Below are 26,289 nucleotides of genomic sequence, written 5' to 3'. Positions count from 1 at the left end.
TGGATAACAATGTGAGATTCCAATGCCAAAAAAAAAAAAAAAAAAAAGGCATTCAACCTTACCCATAATATACAAAATGCAAACAAAAATGAGCAAAAATTTTATTAAAAAATGATAATGCTTAATATTTCTCAAAATTGTAGAAGAACAACATACTCCTATATTATAGTAATAAATAAAATTGGATATAAATTTTAAGAAATTTCAGCCCGGCACAGTGGCTCAAGCTTGTAATCCCAGCACTTTGGGAGGCCGAGGCGAGAGTATTGACTGAGTCCAGGAGTTCGAGACCAGCCTGGGCAACTTGGTGAGACCTCGTCTCTACAATAAATCAAAAAAATTAGCCGGGTGTGGTGGCATGCGCCTGTAGTTCCAGCTACTTGGAAGGCTGAGGCAGAAGGATAGCCTGAGCCCAGCAGGTCGAGGCTGCGGTGGCCATGAGCCATGCTACTGCACTCCAGCCTGGGCAACAGAGTGAGATTCCGACTCAAAAAAAAGAAAAGAAAAGAAAGAAAGAAAGAAATTTGTCAGCATATACAAAGTCTCTAAAATGTTTACTCCCTTTGACTTCTTACTCCAAATTCTGAAAATCTACCCTAAGGAAATAACTGAAAGTATAATTAAATAGTTTTAGAACAACTTGGGGGGGTGTAACTTATTTTTGTAATCAAAAGGCTGTTTCTAGTAGAGAAAATGCAAATATCCAGAAATAAGAATAAAGGAACAGTTAAATATTTTATGTGACACCCAAAGCATAAGTGATACAATTATTCAAATGTTTTCAAAAGACACTTAATGACAGGAGAAAATTTTTCATACTATAATATGAAACTTGAAAAACAGGCTATTAACTGTTCATTTAGTATGAGCCCAATTTTGATATATTACATATAAGAACAGAGAAAAAAAGGCAAAACATGTTATCACTTTAACACGTCCCCCAAAACTTGTTACTATATATGTGACCAAAACTACGTTGGAATCCATGAATATATATACATATGTTGGACTAAAGTCCTGGGCCTGCAGCAAAGGGATTTCAATACTTCAGTACGGAAGCACTTGATGGAAGGGCACCTCACCTTCGATAGTGCCACCCCACAGGCCTAGAGGGCCCAGAGACCTCCTGCCGGGCTTCCCTACAGACTGTACTTCACTGGTTGGCAGAGCCCCTAGGTACCAATGCAGAGATCTGGGAAACTGGAAAGGATCCACACTTGCTCAAACATCATCCTTAGATTCTACCATTAGCGAATCAGTCATTGAGTCAAGTCTTATCTTCTCCCTGGAACTTTAAAAAATAAAATAGCCCACAGTGTTGGATGACATCTTAAATCACAGTAACACCGACATCTAAATTAGTTTATCAGACTTCCCTCCCTTCATTCAAACATTTACTGGGCACCAAGCACGTGCTTGGAAGATACCAAACTGGGGACATGGAGCAGAGTCAAACTGGCCTGCACACTCAAGGAGTTGGTAGGCTGGCAGTGAGGCAGGGGCATGGACAATGACAACGTAAATAAGCTCCATGAGGAAGAGACAAACACAGTGCACATGGAGTCTACCCTGGCAGAAGGCGTGGCTCTTGTTCACCTGGGGAAGGTGAGAAGACTTCATGGGAAAGGTGCATGTGAACTGAGTCTTGTAAAATGTGGAGTGAAGTTTGCAGAGGCAAAAGGAGATTATAGGCAAAGGAAATAGGATCAAATAGGAAAGCAGAACAGGGACTCCTTGGGGAAATTCCAGGCTCCAGAAAGGGGCTTCTGGAGATGAAGAGGTGAGTCAAGGAGATGAGAGTGGCAGGAAACACAAGACCAGATGGAGGTCTCTTATACCCTGAAAACATATGTGGGAGTGCTGAAGGGGCATTCCAGGAAAGACAGCTAGTAAAATCTTTTACCGTCTCTGAAATTCTACCCAAAGCTGCTCCTTATACCTTAGATCCTGGCCCTACGTGGAAGTCAAGGTTATGGACTTGCCTCTGGTTGCATTTTTAATCTCTGGAACACAAAGTCACAGATGGATGAGAATTTCATCTTCCCTTAACACATCTTCTGTTCTGGTGACTGTGTATAGTTTCAAAATAAAAATTGATATGTGCCTTTATTGTCTGGGACTTAACTGTTCTGAAAAGCTAATGATTCATCTTATTCATACTAAGGCAATACAACAATCTTATAGTACTATTCAGCCACCTCTTCAAACTAACAGGTATTAAAAGACAATTTTAAGAGAATATCAGCATGAAAAAAATGTGCTTCTCGTTATTTTGAAACTTGAAGATTGGATTCTCTATTTTATAAGAAAACACCCAAATTTAGGAAGACTTTGCCTTCTCTGTCTACCTGAATAGCCCACCTTCCATCTCCTTTAAGGTCCAAGTTCCCTGACAGATATTCTGTGCTTCCCACATAAAAAAAAACAAATCAAGGCAAAGCCATCATCCGCAAGTGTAAAGCAAACTTTTATTATTAGTCGTGCTGGCAACAATCTTGGAAAGTGTAAGCTACATACATTCCAAGAAAAAGACCGAAATATATCTCTGCAAAGCACAACTTCCCTGTAACAAGATTGTTAAATTTCCTCCCCCCGCCTCCTGCCCACTGGGTTCTTCTGACACCACTGAACTTATTTGCACAATGTTCCAAAGCAGACAGGAGCACACACGTGTCACACATACACAAATACACAAGAAAGACGCACCCGAAAACTCTGTCTCGAAGGGGGAGTGTTCTGACCCAGACCGTGTACAGTTTTTTTTCCCAGATGCTTCTAGCTTTGGGCTTGGGAACATTGAACAAGCATAAAAACAAGACCCAGTAATGCGCGTGCTGGGCTGGGTGACAGAGGCAGTTAGCAAATATTAGGATTGTATTTCATCTGTTGCCATGGTTACCAAAACAGGGTGGATCCTGGCAGAAAGAGAAAGAAATAAAACTGGGAAGACAATGAGTCCTAGGAGAATGTCTGAGTGTGTGTAAGAGAAGCTGGTGGTGAGGACGGAGAGGGTGGAGCCCAGAAAATACATCAGATGGAAAGGGGCATGTCAATGCCCCTTTGTGCTTGAGTGAACAGTGTGCTTGGTCACCAATCCTCACCCAGCACAATTCAGAGCTCTGAAAGGCTAAGATCCATGTAGGTCTGAAAGTGGTGATGAGACATGGGAATTTTGGTTGGTGGCAGAAAAAAATCAAGGCAGTTTGTACTAGATGCCAAGGTATGAAATACTCAGAAGATATTCATATGCTAGAAGACAAATCAGAATAGCTTGTAGGTTTCCTGTCAAGACCACCAAGGCTCAGGAAGAGTCATAGAGAATTGGACCCATTCAGGCTGGGTGAGGTTGTCACATCTGTATTCCCAGCATTTTGGGAGGCCAAGGTGTGAGGATTGCTTGAGCCCAGAAGTTCAAGACCAGATAAAAAACTTAGCTGGGTGTGGTGGCGGCACATGCCTGTAGTCCCAGCTATTCGGGAGGCTGAGGGGGAAGGATCGATCGCCCAAGCATGGGAGGTCAAGGCTGCAGTAAGCCATAATGCGTTCCAGGCTGGGCAACAGAGTGAGACCCTGACTAAAAGCAAAACAAAACACAACACAACAAAACAAACAAAAAGAATTGGGCCCATTCCTTTGGGCAATTTGATGGTTAGTTTCAATCCCTGGTTGATGTAGAAGCGAAAATCTGATTGTCCCTCCCTTCCTTGTGCACTTTGCCTCAATAACCCAACTCTGCAGAAAGTGCTTCAGAAGATGCCCCCTTAGAAAGCTCATTCGCTCATTCTCGGCCAGGTGCTGTGGCTCAGCCTGTAATCCCAGCACTTTGGGAGGACGAGGCAAGAGGATTGCCTGAGCCCGGAGGTTGGAGACCAGCCTGGGCAACTTGATGAGCTCTTGACTCTACAATAAATCACACACACACACACACACACACACACACACACACACACACACACACACACACACACACACGCAAAGGAACTAGCCAGGCATGGTGGTGTGCATTTGTAGTTCTAGCTGCTTCGAAGGCTAAGGTGGAAGGATCACCAGAGCCTAGTAGGTCAAGGCTGCAGTGGCCGTGAACATGCCGCTACACTCCAGCCTGGGCGACAAGAGTGAGACTCCAATTCAAAAAAAAAAGAAAGTAAGAAAGCAAGAAAGAAAACTCATTTCCCAGCATCCAGCAGACGGCTGTCCCTGTGAAGTCCTGACCAGCACACGGATAGTGAAGTTCAACACACTTGAAAATCAGGAATCTGGGTTCTAATTCCCCTTCTTCCACTCATTAGCTTTGTGGCCTTAGACATGTTATTAACTTGAGCTTTGGACCTCTGTTTCTCAAAGGAAAGGATTTTCCTAAAACAATCCCTAAACTCTTTTCCTGCTTCGGAATTTGGTGATTCATAGGCAATTGATAATCTCTAACTTTTTGTTTTCAAAACAAATATAATCAAATGTACAATCCCATGTGTTTGAGGTTTTGATTAGCACATGGAATACAAGCACTGTAAAAACATATTATTTTCTGTAAAAATATAAATAATTGGTTGCTAGCTCTTATCAATGATCTCATATTCTAATCATTTACAGTTTATTTTTTTTAAATGACAGGATGTATTCCTAAATCAAACTTCCTACAGTTTAAATGGGCAAAGTGGTCATGATATATAAAAGGCCATTCTTTCAGCCAGCAGAAAGGAGCTGGAACCTCTCTCAGCTTCAAAGTGTTGGTGTCGAAATTCTTTAATAACAATAGCTAAACTCCAATTTAGCACTTGTCTTGACCAGACAGAAATAAAGAGAAGACTTCTTTCCAGTACTTAATTGATGAGACCTGAAGAATTTAAGAGGCATAAGCTAAGAGGTAGCTAGGCCTGAGCTATTTAATCTGAGCCTCATCTTACTTTATACCACTGAGCTTAATTTTCTTTTTTCTTTTTTTTTTTTTTGAGTTGGAGTCTCACTCTATTGCCCAGGCTGGAGTGTAGTGGCACACTCACAGCCACCCCAGTGTCGACCTGTTGGACTCCAGCGATCCTTCCACCTCAGCCTTCCAAGTAGCTGAAACTATAGGTGCCTGCCACCATGTATTGTAGAGACGAGGTCTCACGAAGTTGCCCAGGCTGGTCTTGATCCCCTGGGCTCAGGCAATCCTCTTGCCTCGGTCTCCCAAAGTGCTGGGATTATAGACTTGAGTCACCGCCCCAGACCTGAGTTTAATTTTTATAATATACTGCTTTTATTCAGAGTAAGTGACCGTGGGAACACCAGGGTCAGCATGATACAGCAGAAACAGGACTAAAATCAAAGAATACCTGGGCTCAGGGCCTGGTTATGTCACTGAGTGATGCTGGGAAAATTACTTAGTCTCTCTGTGTCTATAAAATGAGGGTAGAATATTTCTCTGTTGACCCTACAGGGCTGCTAATGAGACAATGTATATGGAAGGACTTTACTACCTGTAAAGTGTTTTGCTAGTATAAAATCATAGCACGACAACTTCTAATGCTGGAAAAACACTGTGGTTAAGGATCAACACCAAGGGCCGAATGGCTGGGTTCATGCTCCACACCACATATGACCAACTGTGTGTTCTCCACAAAGTATCCAAACTCTCAGTTTATTCATGTGCAAAATAAGATTAAGAATAGTATCTACTTCATCAGATTATTGTGAGGATTAATTGAGGATACATTTCAAGATGTTTAACAAATGTCCTACCACCTACATAAGTGCTTAATTCGGCTTGACAACAACTATTTTCTACCATGGTGTTTTAAGAAGGCAAATTGCTTTTATTTGTTTATTTTTTATTTTTTTTTTTATTATTGTTGAGTTGGGATCTCACTCTGTTGCCCAGGCTGCAGTGAAGTGGCATGATCACAGCTCACTGCAGCCTCGACCTCCTGGTCTCAGGTGATCTTTTCACCTCAGATTCTCAAGTAGCTGGGACTACAGGTGTGCACCACCATGTCTGGCTAATTTTTAAAATTTTTTTTGTAGAGAAGAGGTCTGGCTATGTTGCCCAGGCTAGTCTCAAACTCCTGGACTCAGGTGATCCTCCCACCTCAGTCTCCCAAAGCGCTGGGATTACAGGTCTGAGCCACCGTGCCTGGCCAAATCGCTTTTAAAATGAGATGGATATTAGTGAGAGTGTAGATTGTTATTGTTGCTGCTGTTGTCATGGAATCTTATGTAATCTTATTCATCTGCATATTGGACAGTGGTTTTCACAGCAGTGAAGGGGAAGGATTATGAAAAAGTGGTCACCTTAGTTCAGTCCACCATCGCCATGTTTTGGTCCTTGACTACGGGTTCACGTGGCTGCTGGCCCGATTCAAAAGTTAATGCGAGCTTCTTTAAAGTCAACAGCCTCTAGTCATAAAGCCTCTGAGAAGCAGACAACCTATTCATTCACTGCTTTTTACTCCTGAACTTTAAGGAAGTAAAGCTGGGGATGATTAAAGCAAATAGCAAATCGAAGACCTCCATTTTTCAAGAGTGCCAGAGAGATGTTACCTGGAGACTGTCTTTTCATGTGTATAAACTTTCTAGGCAACTCCATATGGAGCCAGGCTCCTCTGGGATTTATCTGTTGGACAGTGGGTGGCCAAGGGGCACCGTAGGCAAACAGTTATCCGGCTAGATAATTAGGGAGGGGAAAAGCAAACACAAACACACCCGAGTTGACATTCAAAACAAAGTGGATATGTAACAGGGATTGCTCACTATACTGCCCTAGCTCTTGTCTGCCAGTCTGTGAGGACGAAAGCATGAGCCAGCAGAAAAGTACGAGTAGAGATATAGCAGTTCAGCCAACAGAAAAGGCACGTTCTGGGAAGAAATGCGAAGGCTCCGGTTCAGGACACAGCTTTGTGTTTAAATGATGGCTCAACCTCCCCAAGGCTTTAGAGGGCCTTGGTGTCCTCACTTGTGAAAAGAGAGATTTGGACAAAGTCTTCACTAAGTAGCCTCCATTTCTAAAAGGCCTTGACTCTTCAATCTTTTTGGTTTCTTTCATCCATGAATGTACATTTATGTATCTATTCAATAAATTGCAAACCTAACCATAGACGAGGTATTGACAATCAATGACCAAAATACAGCATGACCCATCCTTCCCAGTGATAGCAACAGCATTTAGCATTGATTGCTCTTAATTCCAAGGAAAGCAATGATAAGCCAACTCCTGTTTCCTAACGGACAGACATACTGCTTTTCTCCCCAGGAAAAAAAATATGACAGATCTTATTTCTAGGTATCTTTCAAAGAAATCTAATACAGTCAACTCTTTGCAATGATTACTTAGCTTAGAATTTATCTGGTTTCATTCTCACCTTCTTAGCCCCACCCTTGCCCCCTACCCACTCCATCCCACCCTCGTCTACATCCCTTGGGTTTGGTTCTTTCCCATGATTTCAATTAAACTCAACTCAACTCAATTAAATTCAGCTGTCATTCAGGGACCTTTCTCAGTACAAGGGGTTTGCATTGTACTATCTTCAGGGGGCTTCCAATCAATCGAGTGAGAGAGGCGCACATGCAAAACAAGAAAAGTCAGAACCAAAATGTGTTTGGGTAACAAGGCAGTGAAGGTGGATCTTATAGTTAGTAGCCTTATAATAACTTATAGTTAGTGAAGCAACAAAGCTCTGATTAAACCAAAAGGGAAGACTACCAACCCTCCACATCTTTTTCAGGTTATCTAGAGGCCTAAACTATCGCTGCCATCCTGGTCTCCCATTTATATGTAAATTTAAATGAACTCAAAAGAAGTTGATTTAATCTACTGGTTACTGACATCTGATGGCCATATAATATTTTCATCCAAAGCATCAATGTTATGATCAAAAAGCTTTGTTACTGGAGTTTGAGAATTTAGTCTTTGCTAAATGGTGTGACATTGGGTCAGTTTCTGTAACTTTTCATAGTCTCAGTTGCCTTTGCTATAAAATGGGCACAATACCACTGCCATGGTGCTGTCCTGAGGAAACAATCAGGTCACAGCTCTACATACCTTCTTCCTAGCTCTAAGACCCCATAGCCTTGATGAACCATCTCCCACTTGAGGTGAAATCTGGGCAGAGTCCTCCCCAAATAGTTGTTTCTATGCCATGCTTCATTTTAATCAGTTTCCATAGGGTAGTATTCACTTCATTGTTAGTGAGACACAAGACAAGTGTGTAGACAAGTCCCCACTCTGCTTATTTAGCTTCGAACTAAAACAAAAACCTCTTTTAAAGCTAGAGAGAATCAGTCTAATTCTCACAAATAGAAATGAAGATAAATCTACATAACTTTAAGAATGCTACAACCATATCACTTGCCTGCTGCAGAGACTGAAGTATGCTGTGTCCCCGTACAGTATGGTTTGCATTTCCCCTCCCCTGTGGTTCCTTCTTTTTTCCATTGTCCCATGTCCCCCTTGCTTATCCCCTTCCTTTCCTCCCTTTTCTCTTCAAATATTAAAAATGTCCACAGGGTATCTAGTGAATTTCTTTCTAGCAGATCCGTTTTCATCTAAGACATACACCAATCCCAGGAATCTGGAAGGAGGAGATATCCAGATTGGGTGGTAAGAAGGACAGAGGGCTCTCAGGGGTCTGCATCAGCTCTGACCCCTAAACAAAATCCAATGTGTGCATTGAGATGTCATATGTCATTGACAGGTTTTTTTTTTAGAGATGTAAAAGAATCCACAAAACTACAATAAGCAGTAAGAATTAAAATAAAACTAACTCGGACAGATGTGGCTACAGTACGTGATACTAATGTACATTAAATCAAAAGATTAACACGTGCTTCTTGATTTAGAATGTCCCAGATTAATGTACTGTAGAGCTTGTCAAGGGCACCCATTTTGCTCTCTCTCACAATATAAATTACTGATTTGGGGCAAGGAAAAAAGATCCATTCTAACAGAAAATCACTAGTCAGATTTTTTCCAAAGTTGTATATCTAGACTGAGTACAGTGGCTCACACCTATAATCCTAGCACTTTGGAAGGCCAAGGTGAGAGGATTGCTTGAGTTTAGGGGTTCGAGTCAGTCTAGACAACATAGTGAGACCTTGTCTCTACAAAAAAAATTTAAAAATTAGCTGGTTGTGGTGGCTCGTGCACCTGTAGTCCCAGTTACCCAGGAGGCTGAGACCGAAGGATACCCTGAGGCCAGAAGGTTGAGACAGTAATAAGCCATGATGGTGCCACTACACTCTAGCCTGAGCAACAGAGTGAGACTCCGACTCAAAAGAAAAAAAAACTGTATATTTAAAGCAATTCTATCTTAAGCTTTTGTTCATTTCCAAGGTCTCCAACTTTCACCAGAGATTCAGGATGATGGCTTTTGTTAGTGGCCAATAGGGAGTGTGAAATGGACACTCTGACACCACTGCTCCCAGGAGAATAAGTCTGCAGTGTTTGGTGCAGGCAACACCTCCCTTGCAGCTCTCTGGTTACTTGTGTGCTCTGGGAACACACCCTGCAGAGTGCAGTCATCACAATAGCCTGTGTGTGACCTTCGGGAAAGTCCTTGAAAACAGTGAAACAAGAGTCTTAGCTGAAATCTGGAATCCATTCCAGTCTTACACAGGAAGAAAATTAGGCATAGAACAACAAAGTCCACAGTTCAGAGAAACCTGGGGAGGCTCTGGCTGACATTAAAATCGTGGAAGATTTTTTTTTTCTTTGCTACTTTGTATTTCACAAAGACTTTTCATCTGAACAGCCCAAAACTGCTAGAAAATACCACATGGTTAGTAGATGTCAATAACTGGTTTCTCCAGTGAATAAAGAGAGAGGACTAAGAACAGAGATGCTGAGTGACATATTCAAATTCACTTAGTTAACACTTTTCCAGGCTACTAAGTAAATTCTATTCTTTCAAACATAAGTGGCCAATACTACAATTTTTTTCCTTTAGATTGATGTGTGAGCAATAATGGGGGGAGGGAGCTTGTAGAGAGAATAGCTGTATCCTTAAGCCCCGACTCTAGGATAGCATTCATTAGCCCAAACATCACAGGCCTGGGAGCATGCATTCCCTTAGAACATGAGCCAGCAGAGTGGTGTGTTTACTCAGCAAAGTTAACTCAGCTAACATTTGTGAGGTAAATCTGTTTCTGTAAGTACAGATCAATTTCCTTTGTTTCCAGTTGACATTATTCACTATTAATTTGCCATAGTATATGATTTATTTCACACATATACATAATTATAAACCTGCACTACCTTTGGAAGCATTTTCCTTCTTTGCAGCAAAAAGAGAGATAAAACACTTCTGAGCCAAATGGTGGCATAAAGTCCAGGAAAAATCAATTGGCAAAGAAAGCTGATTTGGAATCGTGTTTGAGAATACACCTAACATTTGTCTAGAAGGTCCCTCAAAAGGGTACAAACCCTGAAGCAAATAGGAAGATTCGAAAGTAATCCATCTAAGGTAGTAACATCTCAGATCCAGTCCCAGAACACTTATTTATATACATGAAGAACTTAATTTTGTATTTTTCTTCAGTACCTTCACACAGCTCATTTTTTTCTTTTATTTTTTCTCCTTCTTTTTTTTTTTTAAAGGTAAATGGAATTACTTTGGTCTCCAAAACAGATGCCAGTTTGAACTTTATTCTGCCAGCAAGTATTTGGTTTGGCTCTGCAGGGCTCGAGTTGAAAAAAATATTTGCCGATTCCAAAAAGATTTAACGAGCTTTGCTACGGAGGCTGAGGCCATTTGGCACGTCACAGGGACTGTGGCATAGCAGAGAGAACTCTCCTGACCACAGATTTTATTTGCCCAAGGTAGCCAACACTGGGAGTTCAGATGATTCCTTAGGTCAAGAAGCTTCAAGTCGAAGGAGTGAAGTTTCCAAGAGAAAGTGACCAAAGTGGCGTCAAAAAATTCTTGCTGACATTGAAAAGGAAGTCACTGGGTCTGACTCCACCCCTGCACAGGAATTGAGGGCTAACTTTCAGAACTGTCAACAACATCCTCACACCAACCACCAGACACAGGCTCTAATACCACCAGTCAGCAGAGCAAATGAATCTCCAACTTCTAGCAAAAGCTAGTTTTACCCAATATCAGATGCTAAAAAATATGCCACAGTGTATTTTGCAGTCATCTGATACTTTGATTAGTTTTGGAGCCAGGATTTAAGTATATGAAAATGAAATAACCTACTTCAAGAAACTCCACTAAATACAATCAGCAAGTTTACAGAGAAGACAGACACACATTGCTTTTACTAATATTTAGTAGACTACAGATGCATAACTCTTATCACTGTGATTGGAAAGACTGACCTTATTGGACCCAAATATTCTACGTTACTAGTCACTGAAGGTTGTCACCTGAAATCATGCATTCAGTAAGGGTTGCAAGAAAATAAAGTTCTTACCCTTTCAAATCAACATCACATCAGACAACCACAACAAAAAACACAAAATATTTTCATAATAGTGTGTGCTTAAGAATCAAATGTCTGGAGGCTGGGTGTGGTGGTTCATGCCTGTAATCCCAGCACTTTGGGAGTGCCAAGGCGAGAGGATTGCTTGAGCCCAGGGGTTCAAGGACAGCCTGGGCAACATTGCAAGACCTGTCTCTGCAAAAAAAATTTTTTTTTAATTAGCCAGGTGAGGTGGTGCATGTCTGTAGTCCCAGCTACACAGAAGGCTGAGGTGGAAGGACTGCCTGAGCCCAGGAGGTCAAGGCTGAGATGAGCTCTGACCATGCCATATCACCCTAACCTGGGCGAGAGAGTAAGATTCTGATTCAAAAGAAAAAAAATCAAATATCTGTTTTAAATCGATACACGGACAGGAAGAGTGGCATTGAAACTGACTATGGCTGGGCACATTGGCTCAAGCCCACAATCCCAGCACTTTGGGAGGCCGAGGCAAGAGGACTGCCTGAGCTCAGGGGTTCGAGACCAGCCTGGCAACTTGGTGAGCCCTCTCTCTATAATAAATCAAAAAATAAGCCAGGCGTGGTATGTTCACACCTGTAGTTCCAGCTACTTAGAAGGTTGAGGCAGAAGGATCGTCTGAGCTCAGCATAGCAGGTCGAGGCTGCAGTAGCCGTGAGCATGACACTGCACTCCAGCCTGGGCGACGGAGTGAAACTCCAATTCCAAAAAAAAAAGAAACTGACTACTTTGAAGGAGACACTCTGTAATCTTTTTGTGAATTCACTTGATGAGCAAATATACATATACTTGGTCATACCCTACTTCAGCTCCTAAGGATCTCCCCAAACTTCTAAATGCCCCTTTCATTAATACCACATGCCGATCCAATGCTTGTTTTATGGTTATCCAACGCCATAGGTCTGCAACAAATGTCCTCAAAGAGAGAGCCAATGTCTACACCACCTTTCCACAGAAAGACCTATTCACCAAAACAAAGACAGAGCCCTCCACCTGGCTTAACTAAGACTTTGGAGTCAAAGTAGAAGTCAAAAGAAAAAGTCATGAAAGAATGAAAGGCTGATTATAACCATGACTTACCATTTTAGCTTCCGAATGCATTGGCTGGACCTGGGGAGAAGCACAGGGGTTACTGAGATTCGGACCTTGCATCCCCATGATGCTGGAGTTCACTGACATCTGTCTCTCCATCTAAGAGAAAGGAAAGCAACAGAATTAGAAGCCTGAAAAAGGCAGTCCAGGTCATAAACAAAGCTACACTTCTCTTTCAAATGGATCATTTAGCATTTCTTTGAAGAACTCCTGAGAAAGTATGTGGTTTGGTGCATGGTAAGCAATGTACTCCTGAGCCTTGAACTCCAAGCGCATCCGAAGCTGGGCCTTCTATAGAAGATGCTGCAGGCCAAGGAGTGTTATTACGGTAGAACCTTTCCAAACAAAATTACCAAATATTTCCACTTCTGCAAAGACTCCAACTACCACTAATGCTTATTTTGCAGCTGAAAGGAATCATATATGCATAGAAAAAAAGGATATATAATATACCAAATGGTTAACTCAGAGTATCTATGACTTTTTGTTCCTCTCTAAATTTTATACAGTAAATGTGAATCTTTTGGGTAATAAAAAAAAGAACAAAGTTAGTGTTAAAAAGTTAGACTCTCAAATATGGCGGGTCTTCCTGTCATTCTAGCTCATCACACAATCAGAATGATCCAGTGGGTATCTGAGATGCTGCCCTGAGCTCTACTCTTAGTTAACCTGGTCAAGAGTCTACATGGCCACAGTTTCAGGCCTCGTCTCACATCAGGGCTAGACCTTTGGGTAGGTGAGGAAAGAATAGTGGGGGTTTTGTATTCCATGTGAACAACGGCTCCCACATTGTCTTCCTGCTGGCCTGCCAACCTGTCTAGAACAAGCATCACTCAAATACTTGAATTGAGTTCTGGCATTTTTATCTTCAGGGTGTTCCTATTAAGAAGTAAATAGAGCAAAATTTCTACTTCAGTCCAGGAAGGGTGTGTCTGATTAATAATATTTTCCATTTAGTGGAGAATTAACACTTTTGAAAGAATGAGAATAAATCAAGTACTCTTAATTCCAAAATCACACAGAAAATAATTAGACTTTGGAGTGGGAGATTCTTCAATGTAAATGTGTGCCCATTTTCCAAAGGGTAGAATTAAAATGTAATGGTTGGGAATTTTAAGGAACCAGATTTCTGCTCAAAGCTAGTTTAGGTAGTCTTGGAAAATACGGAGTTCCTCATCACTGGAGGTGTTCAAGGCGTGGAAGACAAAATTTTCACCAATAAGAGTGAAGTTCAAGAGTGATAGTTAAACTAAATGACCTTTAAGGGTCCCTACCCTTGTTGAGATCCCAGGACTGCAATTCCTGTTGTAGCTTCCTCAGAGACAGGGATATAATTATGACATCAATCAGTGGGTTAGCCAATGGATAGTCCCTGTGACAGTGTAGAACCATCAGCCTCACCTTAGCCAGGCAATCAGTCTTCCAGGAGGGTGTGAATGTGCGAAACTTTCAAAAGGAGCTCATGAAGGCAAAGTTTCTGTACATTCCAGAACACTTCAATACAAATTTTTGAGGCCTTACCAATTCAGTAAAATAAAATGTTCACTCCCACTTACCCCCTAAATCTCTGGACAGCCTGGGTATGGTACTCTAATCATTTAAATTATTTTTTTTAATTGTGATAAAATAAACATAACAAAAAATGTTAAACATTTTTAAGGGCCATTAAGTACATTATGTTCAGTGCCATTAAGTACATTCATGTACTTTAATTATTAGATATGAAGAATTAAATAATTTTATTGCTCTAAAAAAATGCAAATTCTGCCAGATGCCCCAGCACTTTGGGAGGCAGAGGCTAGAGGAGCCTGAGCCCAGGGGTTCAAGGCTAGCCTGGGCAACTTGGTGAGATCTCATCTCTACAATAAATCAAAAAATTAACTGGGCTTGGTGGCACGCGCCTGTGGTTTCAGCTGCTTGAAAGACTGAGGAGGAAGGATCATCTGAGCTCCACAGATCAAGACTATGGTGGCCGTGAGCATGCCCCTGCACTCCAACCTGGCAACAGTGAGACTCTGATTCAGAAAAAAAAAAAAAGAAAAGAAAGAAAGAAACGCTGAAGTTACAGCACCAGAGTTGAAGGCACGATAATAAGGAAGAGAAGACTCAGAATCCTAGAGCCTGGAACTCTTAGGATATACTTTTTAGACATCTCATATCCATTTTCATTAGTAACGTTTATGTCATTCAAGACAGGGTTTGTCAACTTCAGCACTACTTACATATTGCTCCAAATAATCCTGCATTATGGGCCTGCTTTTGCGTTGTAGATGTTTAACAGCATCCCTGGCCTCTACCTGCTAGATGCTGTAATATTCCTTCCAACCCAGTTGTGACAATGTCTCCAGATATTTCCAAATATCCCCTGGGGGACAAAATCACCCCCATTTGGGAATCATTGCTCTAGACTGACACTTATTGTCATGGCGCAGCCATACACATCACCAACATAGATTTGGGGGATCGTGTGAGGTGGGAGTGGTTCTTAACTATGCACCTGAACTTTTACTGCCACTCTGAAATATCAAAAGGATTTCAAGCTGTATGAATAGATGATGTGATAGAAAGAGGTTTCTATGGACCCCTTCAGCCCAAGTGTCTCTCTCATCTTTGACCCTGGGAATGGTGCACAGTTTAGCCAACTGAAAAAAATGTCTCTGCAGTGATATTTTTCTGAACAATATGCATAGAAGTTCTTTAAAAAAAAAAAAAAAGAAACTAAATTTGAGTAGGATATATGTAAAGCCTAAATGAAGACAGCTTGTGGTGGAGTCTTCATACAATTAGTTGGGTTGAATCAAACGTAGGATAATTGCATTGAGGGTGCTGTTTTTCCCCATCTAAAGGGGTAAAGACCATCAGCTCAGTCTGTCCTCTAGTCCAATGTTGCAAAGATTGCTTCCAACCTGGACTACCCCATGCTTACAGTGGGCAGGACCATTTCTCTACAATGAATCCTCCAAGCCCTTTCTCCAGTCACAGCTCTTCACTTCAAACTGTGTGATGTTGGACAACTCCCTTCAACGTCTCACTCTGCAGCTTTTCATTGGTGAAGTGAGTATATCAATAATTGAGTATGTCAATAATTCCTGCTACTGCATCCCCACTGGATTGCTGTGAGAATTAAATGAAATAACAATAGAAGCAATTTCTTTAAATGCAAAGATGCTCTGCAAGATATTGTCAGTATTGTTGTGGGAGGATTTTAGTTGAATGGTCGTATCACCCATAAGGTTTTTGAGAGTTCCTGTGGCTCTGTGAATACTAACACCAGTCATCTTCACCAAAGCACAGTCCTGGGGAGAATAAACAAGAGCCAAGGGAGGAGATCCCAGGAAAGGAGAGAAAGATTTCCTCTGGAATAGCCTGTATCTCCCTTCGACATTTATCTGTTTTTGCTATTGTTTACCATTATATCATGATTATGAGTGGAGACTCAGGAGTCAGACTACCAGGATATGAATCCTGACTCCATTACCCACTAGCTCTGTAGCCTTGGCCAAGCCACTCAGCCCCTCTGCACCTCCGTTTCCTCATCTGTAAAATGGGTATAATAATGGTGCCTACCTCCTAGGTTTGTTGTGAGAGTGAAAGGAAAGAATGTGTGTTGAGAGAGTGGGCTCTGGAGCCTGAGATCTTAGGTTCAACTTTCAGCTGCCCCACTTCTCAGCTGAGCAAGTGACCCGCCTTACTCTCCTCATCCAAAAAAACGGGGCTAATAAGAGACCTACCTCGTAGGATTGTTTTGAGTGTTGACAAAGTGCTTGGACAAGGACTAGCATATAGTAAGCACTCAGTACATTCCGCTGACATGATGAATAGAATATGATAACCAGAAGCGCATGCTAGCAGCTATTGTATATGATCATCATTGTTACTGTTCTGGCTGGACCACTCGCTGGCAATTTCAGGACACTGCACACAGCTTAGGCTGTAGAATTTGGAGTCATTATGAAAAACCGTTTCCCTGAACAAATCCCATTTGCTGAGCCTCACAGGCTCACTTGTCACCGGCAAGAAGGTGGGACCATGTCTCACAGTGAAGCACTGAAAGACAGGAAAGCCAACAAGATGCCTGGAGACAGGCAGTTGGGCCCTCACAACAAATAGTCACACAGCTCAAGCCTCCATTCAGAAGTCACTGGCTTCTCTCCTGTCGGTTTCAGTCTCAGATTTTCCTTTGCTCTTTCAAGAGTGGCAACCTCAGTGCAAGTGACAAGCTATGGCGAGACACAAAGAAACACTTACTGGCATCAAGACGGCAGAAGATCCCGGCATTGTAGGGTTGGGCAGGGTCCCGGGCATGGAGGCTGGCATGGGTTGTCTCTGTCTGTTATGAAGATGTAGCAGAGAAGATAGAGAGCCTGGGACAGGCCTGGGACAAAGGAAAAAAAACAAAACAAAACATGACTCCTGATGCCCTGGGCCTGTTTCCCCAGTGTCCAGGACAGCAGGGACAACACTGTCACGTGTGTAGCAGATCAGATCCACTGATGGGAAAGCCGCATAATTGAGGATATTAGGGAAATAATAACAAATAAAACACAAGCCTGGCTTCCTTTGCTGCTTCCTAGTTAATACATCAAATTCCACTTCATTTCCTGACCTCTGTTATCTAACTGATGTTCAACAGAAACAAGCCAGCAAATCTTCTACAACTCCTGTATCTTAGGAGAGGGATTTTGTGGTGAAATCCTGAGTTTACTGATAAGTCTCAGTCCTCTGAGGTGTCTTAGAGTCTGAGATCTGTGTACATGTGTTTTAGCCACACTCTCCCACACCTCTGCCTGGAAGCCCACCTGGATTTTTGTTCTGGATACATTGTCACTCTGGATCTGCAAAGCAAACTTCATTCATGAATTCCTGACAGAAATCGTTTTGACTTTTCCATAGTTCTCTGCTGTGCATGGAAAAAAACAAAGTCAGAACACAAACCAAAGCAGCCGGCTCTCAGGGCAGCAGCGCAGCTGGCCTTTCTCAGGGTGAGTCCAGAGCCCAGCCTCCAATTACCAACCTCTCATTCCATAATAACTCGAGGTGTTAGGCTGTTTGACAGAAACTGATTTGGGCCTGACCTGCAGGACCTGGCTAAGCACTCCTCAGGGGAGTACGGCACATAGTTTCAGCTTTTGCTTCTATTTGACAGAAAAAAAAATTAAGGGCCTTAAATTGATTTAATGAGCCAAGGAATGTGGCACTGAGGGAAAAAGGGAATTGTTTGTGTTTATTAAAAATGGCAAACAAGTGACCTGCCTGGCTAAATTCTCACTCTCCTGATGCTTTTGCTCTGGGGAACTATATAAATGTCAAACTATTAAAGATTTAACAATAAACAAATAAAACAAAACAAACAAACAAAAACCACTCAGGACCTCTGAATCTTCCATGTTAAATAAGTTTATCCTGAATGTCAGGCTAGAAATTAGTGCTTCCAGAATTAATGTATTTTCTTAAAGGACAGGGGGCAGAGAGAGAGAGAGAGAGAGAGACACCCTCTCCCTGCAAAGGTGGCACAGAGGTGCTCTATGTAGGACAACAGTTTCCCCTGCTTTGGGGAAGGACAACGCTGTCTAGTGTCTCATCGGAGTAGCAGAAGGAGATGTTTCTGGGAGTTTCTTTGGTTCCCATGGGGAAGTAGGGGGTTTGAGGTGGGGGAGCGAATGCCAACATGTTCTTCCTTCGCATGGCTGTTTTAATTCCAACAAAGATGATGTTTTCTACCCTTTTAGCCCGAAAGCTCTCTTGGAAATACAGCTAACCATCAGAGTCACACATGCCACAGAAGGATTAGTCATAAACCAGCCAAATTTATGACCAGCATAGGAAGGCATATCTATGAAAATATAAAAGAATCTGAAAAGTCTTTCTATAGAGGTTATGTAGATGTACACAAATTAAACCCAGTTTTATTACTAGGATGTGTGGCTGAGGAGATGCACAGATAGCTAATGTAAGCTTATAACAACGAAATGAGTGTTTTCAGATAAACAAATGAAGTACTAGGGATATTTCTTGACTTGTCCCCTTGAGACCTCGGGAATATAGACTAACAGTAAGGACCATGAGGGCCTCTGAAGGTCCCTTAGCTTTTACCATCATAGGAGACTGCTGGGCCATTGCTTTACTAAACTCTGGTGTGGCCATGTACTTTTTGATCTTTGGTTGCCACCATGTTTTCCTAAGCTTTGTTTCTGTCCCCTACCTTGGGAGGTGAATCTCCTCCCCTTCTCCCTTTCCTCCTCCCCCTCCCCCCTCCCTTCCCCTCCTCTTCTACCTCTCTTACTATTGCTTCGTTAAATTCTTGGTGTGTCCAGGTGGATCATTGGACTATGAACCCCTCCCCTACCTTGAGGAGGTGAATCTCCTCTCACTCTCTCCCTGATTTACTTTCTAAATAAACTATATTTACCAATCTAAAAAAAAAAAAAGGAGGCTGCTGGTTTCAATTGCTCTAAAATACTACGATGGTAAGTTGTGACTTCACTGAGTCTTAAAGTCTCATTTGGAGGTGAATAGCTCTAATCAGATAGGACAGAGTATGGCTCAGTCAACAGATAATGTTTGTTTATATTCTTCCATCTTAATGCTTTGTCTGTCTGGAAACTTTATTGAAAATAATTGTGCCGGGCTCGGTGGCTCAGCCTGTAATCCCGCGCCTTTGGGAGGCTGAGGTGAGTGGATTGCCTGAGCCCGCGGGTTCGAGACCCGCCTGGGCAGGCGAGACCTCACTCTACAATAAATCAAAAAATTAGCCGGGCGTGGTAGCGCTCGCCTGTAGTTCCGGCTACTCGAAAGGCTGAGGCGGAATGATCGCCAGAGCCCAGCAGGTCGAGGCTGCGGTGGCCGGGAGTGGCCACTGCACTCCAGTCTGGGCGACAGAGTGAGACTCTGACTCAAAAAAAAAAAAAAGAAAAGAAAATAGTTGTATATCAAAGCATAGGAGAGGGACCCCAAAAAACCGTATTTTTTTTCTTTGGAGATCAGGCTTCTTATAGTACAGGCTTCCCCTGCTAGCTAAGTGTTCTGGGAACCCATCAGCATCAGTGTACCAGCTAGCGTTGTTGTGAGAGGTTGTATTCAGCTTCAGTGAATTTTTTTTCTTTTTTGGAGGTTCTTTCAACATTTGCCCATTTTATGATGGGTGATTTATAAGTGCACCTGCTTATACGAGCTGAGTATTCAGCAATTTTTGACCAAAAATGGCATGACCTCCATGCCCCGCCCTCCTTATTCACCCCATCTCGCCCTGAGCAACTTTTAAAAAAAAATTTCCCAGATGAAAAAAACCCTCAGAAGGAAACATTACACTGATGTGCAAGAGGTGAAGTGAAAAACAGCAGAAACACTAAAAAGCATCAAAATTGACACATTCAAAAACTGTTTGGGGCAGTGGAAAAAGCACCTGAATAGGTGTATTGCATCAAATGAAGAGTAATTTAAAAGTGACTGAAGTTTAAACATGTAAAAACAAATACACAATTTTTAATAAATTCCAGGTTGTTTTGGGTCCCCCTCATACAATGTTAAACAATGATCAGTTCTTCTAAGATTAATAATCTGAAATCCCTAGTTTCTTTCTTTTTTTTTTTTTTTTTTTTTGAGTTGGAGTCTCACTCGGTCGCCCAGACTGGAGTGCAGTGGCTGCTCCCAGCCACCGCAGCCTCGCCTGCTGGGCTCTGGCGATCCTTCCGCCTCAGCCTTCCAGGTAGCTGGAACTACAGGTGCGCGCTACCACGCCTGACTGATTTTTTGATTTATTGTGGAGATGAGGTCTCACCAAGTTGCCCAGGCGGGTCTCAAACCCGCAGGCTTAGGCAATCCACTCACCTCAGCCTCCCAAAGGCGCGGGATTACAGGCTGAGCCACCGAGCCCGGCTTAAATCCCTAGTTTCATAATGAGAAGTTTCACTGAGAGTATCCCAACATATAGCTCATCAGCCATCTATCCATTCAGCTATATATCCATCTCAATAGATGTATACATATATATCTATATACATATGCATACAGGTTTTTACCATAGATTTGTCTCCCTAGTCACAAAGGAGAACGCTTTAAGTACAGACAGTTAGAAACAAACAAAAACTGTTATACAGAAGACAACTCACAGCATTTATTTTCATTATGTTGGTTTGCAATATCACACTCAAGGACCAAGGGCAACATATCATCATTTACATTCAGTCTCCAACCTGACATATTAAAAATAATCCTGGTCATCAGGTGTTGCTTTTTTTTTTTTTTTTCCTGACGTGTTCTTTTTTAAAAAGAAATCAATTGAACAATTTAATAGTTATGAAATGAGGATGCAAAAGTAATTATATTTAAAATGAGTTTTTATTCTTCCCTAAAATGCCGAAAACTCCCAGTTATATAAATAGTTTGGAAATGTTGGTATGTTTTATTTAATTCAATGTTCTTATTAAGTAAGCTGTTTCAACACCTTGTATGAATCTATACTAGATTTTAAAATATCAAGTAGGCCAGACTCGGTGGCTCAGCCTGTAATCCCAGTACTTTGGGAGGTCGAGGCAAGTGGATTGCCTGAGACCGCGGGTTCAAAACCAGCTTGGGCAACTTGGTGAAACTTCGGCTCTACAATAAAATTAAAAATAGCCAGGCGTGGTAGCATGTGCCTGTAGTTCTGGCTACTCTGAAGGCTGAAGGGGAAGGATCGCTGGAGCCCAGAAGGTCGATGCTGGGTTGGCTGTGAGCGTGCGTGCCACTGCATCCCAGGCTGAGCAAAGGAATGAGACTCCAACTCAAAAAAAATAAAATAAAATAGAATATCAAGTATTTCCTCATTAAGATAGCCTTTCAGGGTACTGGATTCCCTTGAGATTATAAAATAATTTCCTAATGATACCAATCAGACTAATTAGCAATGCATACTTAGAGAGGAAATGATTATTTGAGATTCCTGTATGCTTGAATTCTGAATAATGTTGAAGTTATTGTTTTACACAGACTCTATAAATTATTTCCCCAACTCTCACCTACCAAACAGAAGAAGTTTTTTCAGCGTTTTGCTTGATTTTTTTTTTTTTTTTTTTTTTTTTGAGTCAGAGTCTCACTCTGTTGCCCAGGCTGGATGGAGTACAGTGGCACGTTTACGGTCACTGCAGCCTCAACCTGCTGAGCTCAAGTGATCCTTTCACCTCACCCTTCCAAGTAGCTGAACCACAGGCGTGAACCACCATGCCTGGCTAATTTTTTAATTTATTGTAGAGATGAGGTCTCACCAAGTTGACCAGGCTGGTCTAGAACCTGTGGGTTCAGTCAATCCTCTCGCCTTTGCCTCCCAAAGTGCTGAGATTACAGGCGTGAGCCACAATGCCTGGCTTATGCTTGAATTTTTAAAACTACAAAAACTGAAATAAGTAAAATTGGTGCTTATTCATCACAAGGTATGTAACGGACTAGACTGAGGTGTGCAGCTATGTAGCTAGGCCCAAGAAACAATCATTTATCAAGAATATCCATATCAGGCCGAGAGTGGTGGCTCATGACTGTAATCCCAGCACTTTGGGAGGTCGCGGTGAGAGGACTGCCTGAGGCCACGGGTTCGAGAACAGTATGGGCAACTTGACAAGACCTTGTCTCTACAATAAATCAAAAAATTAGCCAAGGGTGGTGGCATGTGCCTGTAGTTTCAGCTACTTGGAAGACTGAGGCAGAAGGATTGCCTGAGTCCAGTAGGTCGAGGCTGCAGTGACCATTAGCGTGCCACTGCACTATAGCCTAGGCAACAGAAAAAACTAAAAAAAAAAAAAAAAATCATATATTGAAATAAGAGTGGTATTGAAATAATCGCATTAATAATCCAATTCCCCTTATGTATATTGAAATAAGAATTATTATTATTTAATACATTATACCTGCATAAAACTTTTCATATACTATATTGTACTTAAAGAACACTTGTTATTTCTCAAAGTATTTTCATATTATTTCTATTTAGATCAGAAATATGCTGAATTTCGAAAGAGTTGAATTTGCCCAAGGTCACTTGAGTCATGAGAGGGAGCAGGGCTTATACTCAACTTGCAATTCGGGGCTTCCCCCATCCCACCTTGATGGCACCCATAACCAAGTTATTGATTTTTTATGCTAAAACAAATTCACAGTTCATTTCCTTTGATATTCACGCTGCTCCTTGAACTTTCTACGATGCAGTAAAATACTGGAACACTGCTAACATGAGAACTCACTCATCCATGTGAAATCACATTTTCTTCCTTTAAAACAAAACAAAACAAAACTTCCCAAACAACATATCAGTTAGACTCTGAAAGTAAGATGGCAAATTGCAGTAAAGTTGTGAAAACAAAGACCCAACAGTCTTTCTCCAGTGCAGGCTTGTTGCCATGAGCTAATAATTTCAGACTTTGAGCAAACCAAGCCTCCTTTTTAATAACCATATGCCTCTAGGTAAAGTATTTCTACTAAAAATTATTGAGGCATGGAACAAGGTAAGATGTGTGAGCTCATGTTGGATTGTTCAATTACTAAACTGAGTCCTACAGCATTAAGAGTTTTCCAACTTGACAGATTATTCCTCTTTATACACTTGTATAAACATACTGCTTACGGTTGAAATCTATGTAAGCTTTTCTTTCAATTAAAATGTCAAGGATGACAGACTGTGCTTTCATTGTCCTTAACAGAATGATAGGTACCACGACAAGCGATGTCATGTCCTTATTCTCCCCCACTCCCCGAAGGATGTTTCCAGTCTAGGGGGGTTTGAGAAGCCAGAACTGTGTCTGCAGGTCAGCCAGCCCATCAGGCCAGCGCTTTGGTATGGAAGGTCTTTGAAGGGTATCTGCACACAGCTCTCCTTTCCCAGGTCTTCAGAAGACCTATGGCACCCCAGGACTATCTACTATTCAACTCTCAGGACAGACAGATCTGCTGGGAATGTGGTCAAGCAAAGGAAAGAGGCCCAATGAAGAAAAAAATTGGATTCAAAAATTGGAAGATTGATGTTAGCATCCAAAGCAATCCATAGAAGTTGAAGAAATCTTAAGAAAATAAAAAAAAAAAATAGCATAAGGATTTGGTGGAGAACAACAATAACAAAAAGCATAGGGAGAAGAGACCCAGTTGCCGTTACTGTCAGAATCACTGACTCTGGGGAAAAGACTTTCTCCACTTTTGATCTCTTCATTTTATCACCTGTCTAATGAACACATGGGAATACAGGCTGTCTCAAAAGCCCTTGAAGCTGTAAAATTCAGACTTTAGGATTTGAAACGGAAATTCGGTGTTCTTAATCCAACTAGACTATAAGAACCATCATGAAAAAGGTCTCTTGCTCGTCTCACTACAGTCTTCACTTAACCCAGCATCTGGCACACAGTAGGTGGCGTGCCTCAGTGTCCTCAACGTAAAATGGGATAGATGGAGATATTGATCTCATGACATTAAATGAGTTACTACACATTAAATATATTGAGTATGCTAAACAAAAATTAGTTGTTATTGCTTTTATTATTACTAGTCTGAAATACTGATCAAACAACAGATTAATCTCCATACTATAATCAAGAAATTGCAATTTGCTCTTAAACACCAATCTTTAGCTTTAATGAAAGAACCACAATCTAGCAAATATAAAATGTCCAATATTCCCTGTATATATAAGAAATTTCTTTAAAAATTAATCAACTTTATATTCCCAGGCCTTTCAACGGAGGCAAAGGAACTCCTTTTACTCATAACTTTACAGAATTTCAAAATGACTTCATATTATTTCTCAGAAAAGGAACTTGAAAATATTTCCTCAAAATGGAAGCAAATGAATTCCCCAGAGATAAGTTCTTAGTCCAACAGAAGCAATAATTAGGAAAACAAGAATGCTGTCTGACCCATATTTAAAAAGACATCATATTACCCGTTATCTTTTTGTCAATGAGCTCATGCTCTGAACTGAATCTTGCCGCCAAGTTCCAAAAGACAGCAAATATAATTGTTCCCCTCTTAACAAATGAGACAAAGAAATGGAAATATTCAGTTCTAGAAAAGGTGCAAAAATACCAGCAGTTTCCATTAAAGCATGCATTCTCCCTTTTCAAGTTTTCTTAGACTCAAAGGAGGGCCTTTGGCTGAAGATCTGGGATTTCTCTGCAGGATGTGCCCCATCTGCTTTTCGGTGACACAGATATTTGGGTGTCCAGCAAGAGAATCCTGCCTTTGTATCCGTAACCTATTCTCTGACTCATTCCCAGCTTCCATCCCGTCTTAAAACAATCAGGGCCAAGCAGCAAATGCTCTGGTTCATCAAGGAGACCAGTCAGCCCATTTCCCTGTGATAGAAAGTCAGGAAGCTCCATGACTTTGTACCATCTGGCCCTGACAGCCTCCTAGCTCGTGGCTCTGGACATGATATATCTGCCATAACAACTTCTTTCCATCTTCATAGAAGCCACAGAAACTGACATAAGTAATCCTTACCACCTTCTCTGGGCAGCCACTCTAGCCTGGGGCCTTTTCTGGAGTGCTCTCAGTGCACACTGTACATTTCCCTAGTAACATTTTCCACTATTTATTCAATCAACAAATCCATCGTTAATCAAAGATCAAGCCGGACTCGGAGGCTCAGCCTGTAACCCCACGCCTTTTGGAAGCTGATATGAGTGGATTGCCTGAGCCCGCGGGTTCGAGACCCGCCTGGGCAGCGAGACCTCATCCCTACAAAAAATCCAAAAATCAGCCGGGCGTGGTAGCACATGCCTGTAATTCCGGCTACTCGGAAGGTTGAGGCGGAAGGATCGCCAGAGCCCAGCAGGTCGAGGCTGCGGTGGCCGGGAGCGGCCACGGCACTCCAGTCTGGGTGACAGAGTGAGACTCCAACTCAAAAAAAAAAAAAAAAAAATCAAAGATGAATTAAGCACCTAATATGTGTTAGGCTCCATGCACTCTCATTTTATAAGGGAAAATTGGTTTGGCCAGTTAGATCATTTGAATAATAAATCATTTATAAATTTCCAGTTGGTGAAGATATAATGATAAAAGAAGTGTGTTCTGTAGTCTCTTGGAATTCATCATCTCCTGATTGTAATTCACCAATGATTTTTTAAAATTATTTTTATGTTGTCTAAGCAGGCCTCAAACTCCTGGGCTCAAGTGATCCTCCTGTCTCAGCCTCCTGAATGACTGGGACTACAGGCACTTACCACAGAGCCTGGCAATTCATCAATTTTGAGTAATTTCTTTAAAAATCTCTCTTTCCAACCAGACAATAAATTTCATAATTCAGAGATTGTAAGTACCTTGTTTACCGTGGCAGATACTTCTGAAACTTAAGAGAGTACATGGTAACTAGTAGGTGGCTTCATAATATTTCTAGAATTAATAAAAAACATAAATATCAAAGATCTCTCTGACTAGCAATGGACATTCCAAGAGCCATGTTCAATAGATTATCTTCATTAACAAATGAGAAGAAACTAATTGATTTATAAGTCAGAAGTAAAATTCCAATTTACATAAACAGCCTAATACAGCTCCTATCTGTTCCTGAGAAGTATATATGGTTAATGTGTACTCATTATCGGTGCCCCTTAAATTAAACTCAAACTTTCAGATGAGTTCTACTCCCATTGGTTTCTACATTAATTAAATTAATTTTCTCTGGAACTTATATTTTAGGTATTTCTTAAGAAAAGGCCAACAAGCCGGGCTTGGTGGCTCAGCCTGTAATCCCGCGCCTTAGGAGGCTGAGGTGAGTGGATTGCCTGAGCCCGCAGGTTCGAGACCCGCCTGGGCAACTTGGTA

The 26,289-nt window shown here is 41.6% G+C and overlaps 1 protein-coding gene across 2 annotated transcripts in view; it reads right to left on the bottom strand.

The window, feature by feature from the left end:
• The window catches only part of CREB5 (cAMP responsive element binding protein 5), a 427,090-nt gene that overhangs the window by 85,502 nt on the left and 315,299 nt on the right, over positions 1–26,289 (bottom strand). For both annotated transcript variants that reach the window (XM_021719003.1, XM_008070926.1), the window contains 2 exons: positions 16,759–16,885; positions 12,499–12,609 (listed from right to left, as the gene is read on the bottom strand). In XM_021719003.1, the coding sequence (XP_021574678.1) occupies positions 12,499–12,609; positions 16,759–16,885 (238 nt within the window). The remainder of the gene's footprint in view (positions 1–12,498; positions 12,610–16,758; positions 16,886–26,289) is intronic.

The sequence above is a fragment of the Carlito syrichta genome, unplaced genomic scaffold, assembly GCF_000164805.1.
Source record: "Carlito syrichta isolate Samal-C Ts95f unplaced genomic scaffold, Tarsius_syrichta-2.0.1 Scaffold314063, whole genome shotgun sequence".
Classification (NCBI taxonomy): Eukaryota; Metazoa; Chordata; class Mammalia; order Primates; family Tarsiidae; genus Carlito; species Carlito syrichta.
The sequence above is the reverse complement of the archived record's forward strand: the minus strand, read 5'-3'. Positions and strand labels throughout refer to the sequence as shown.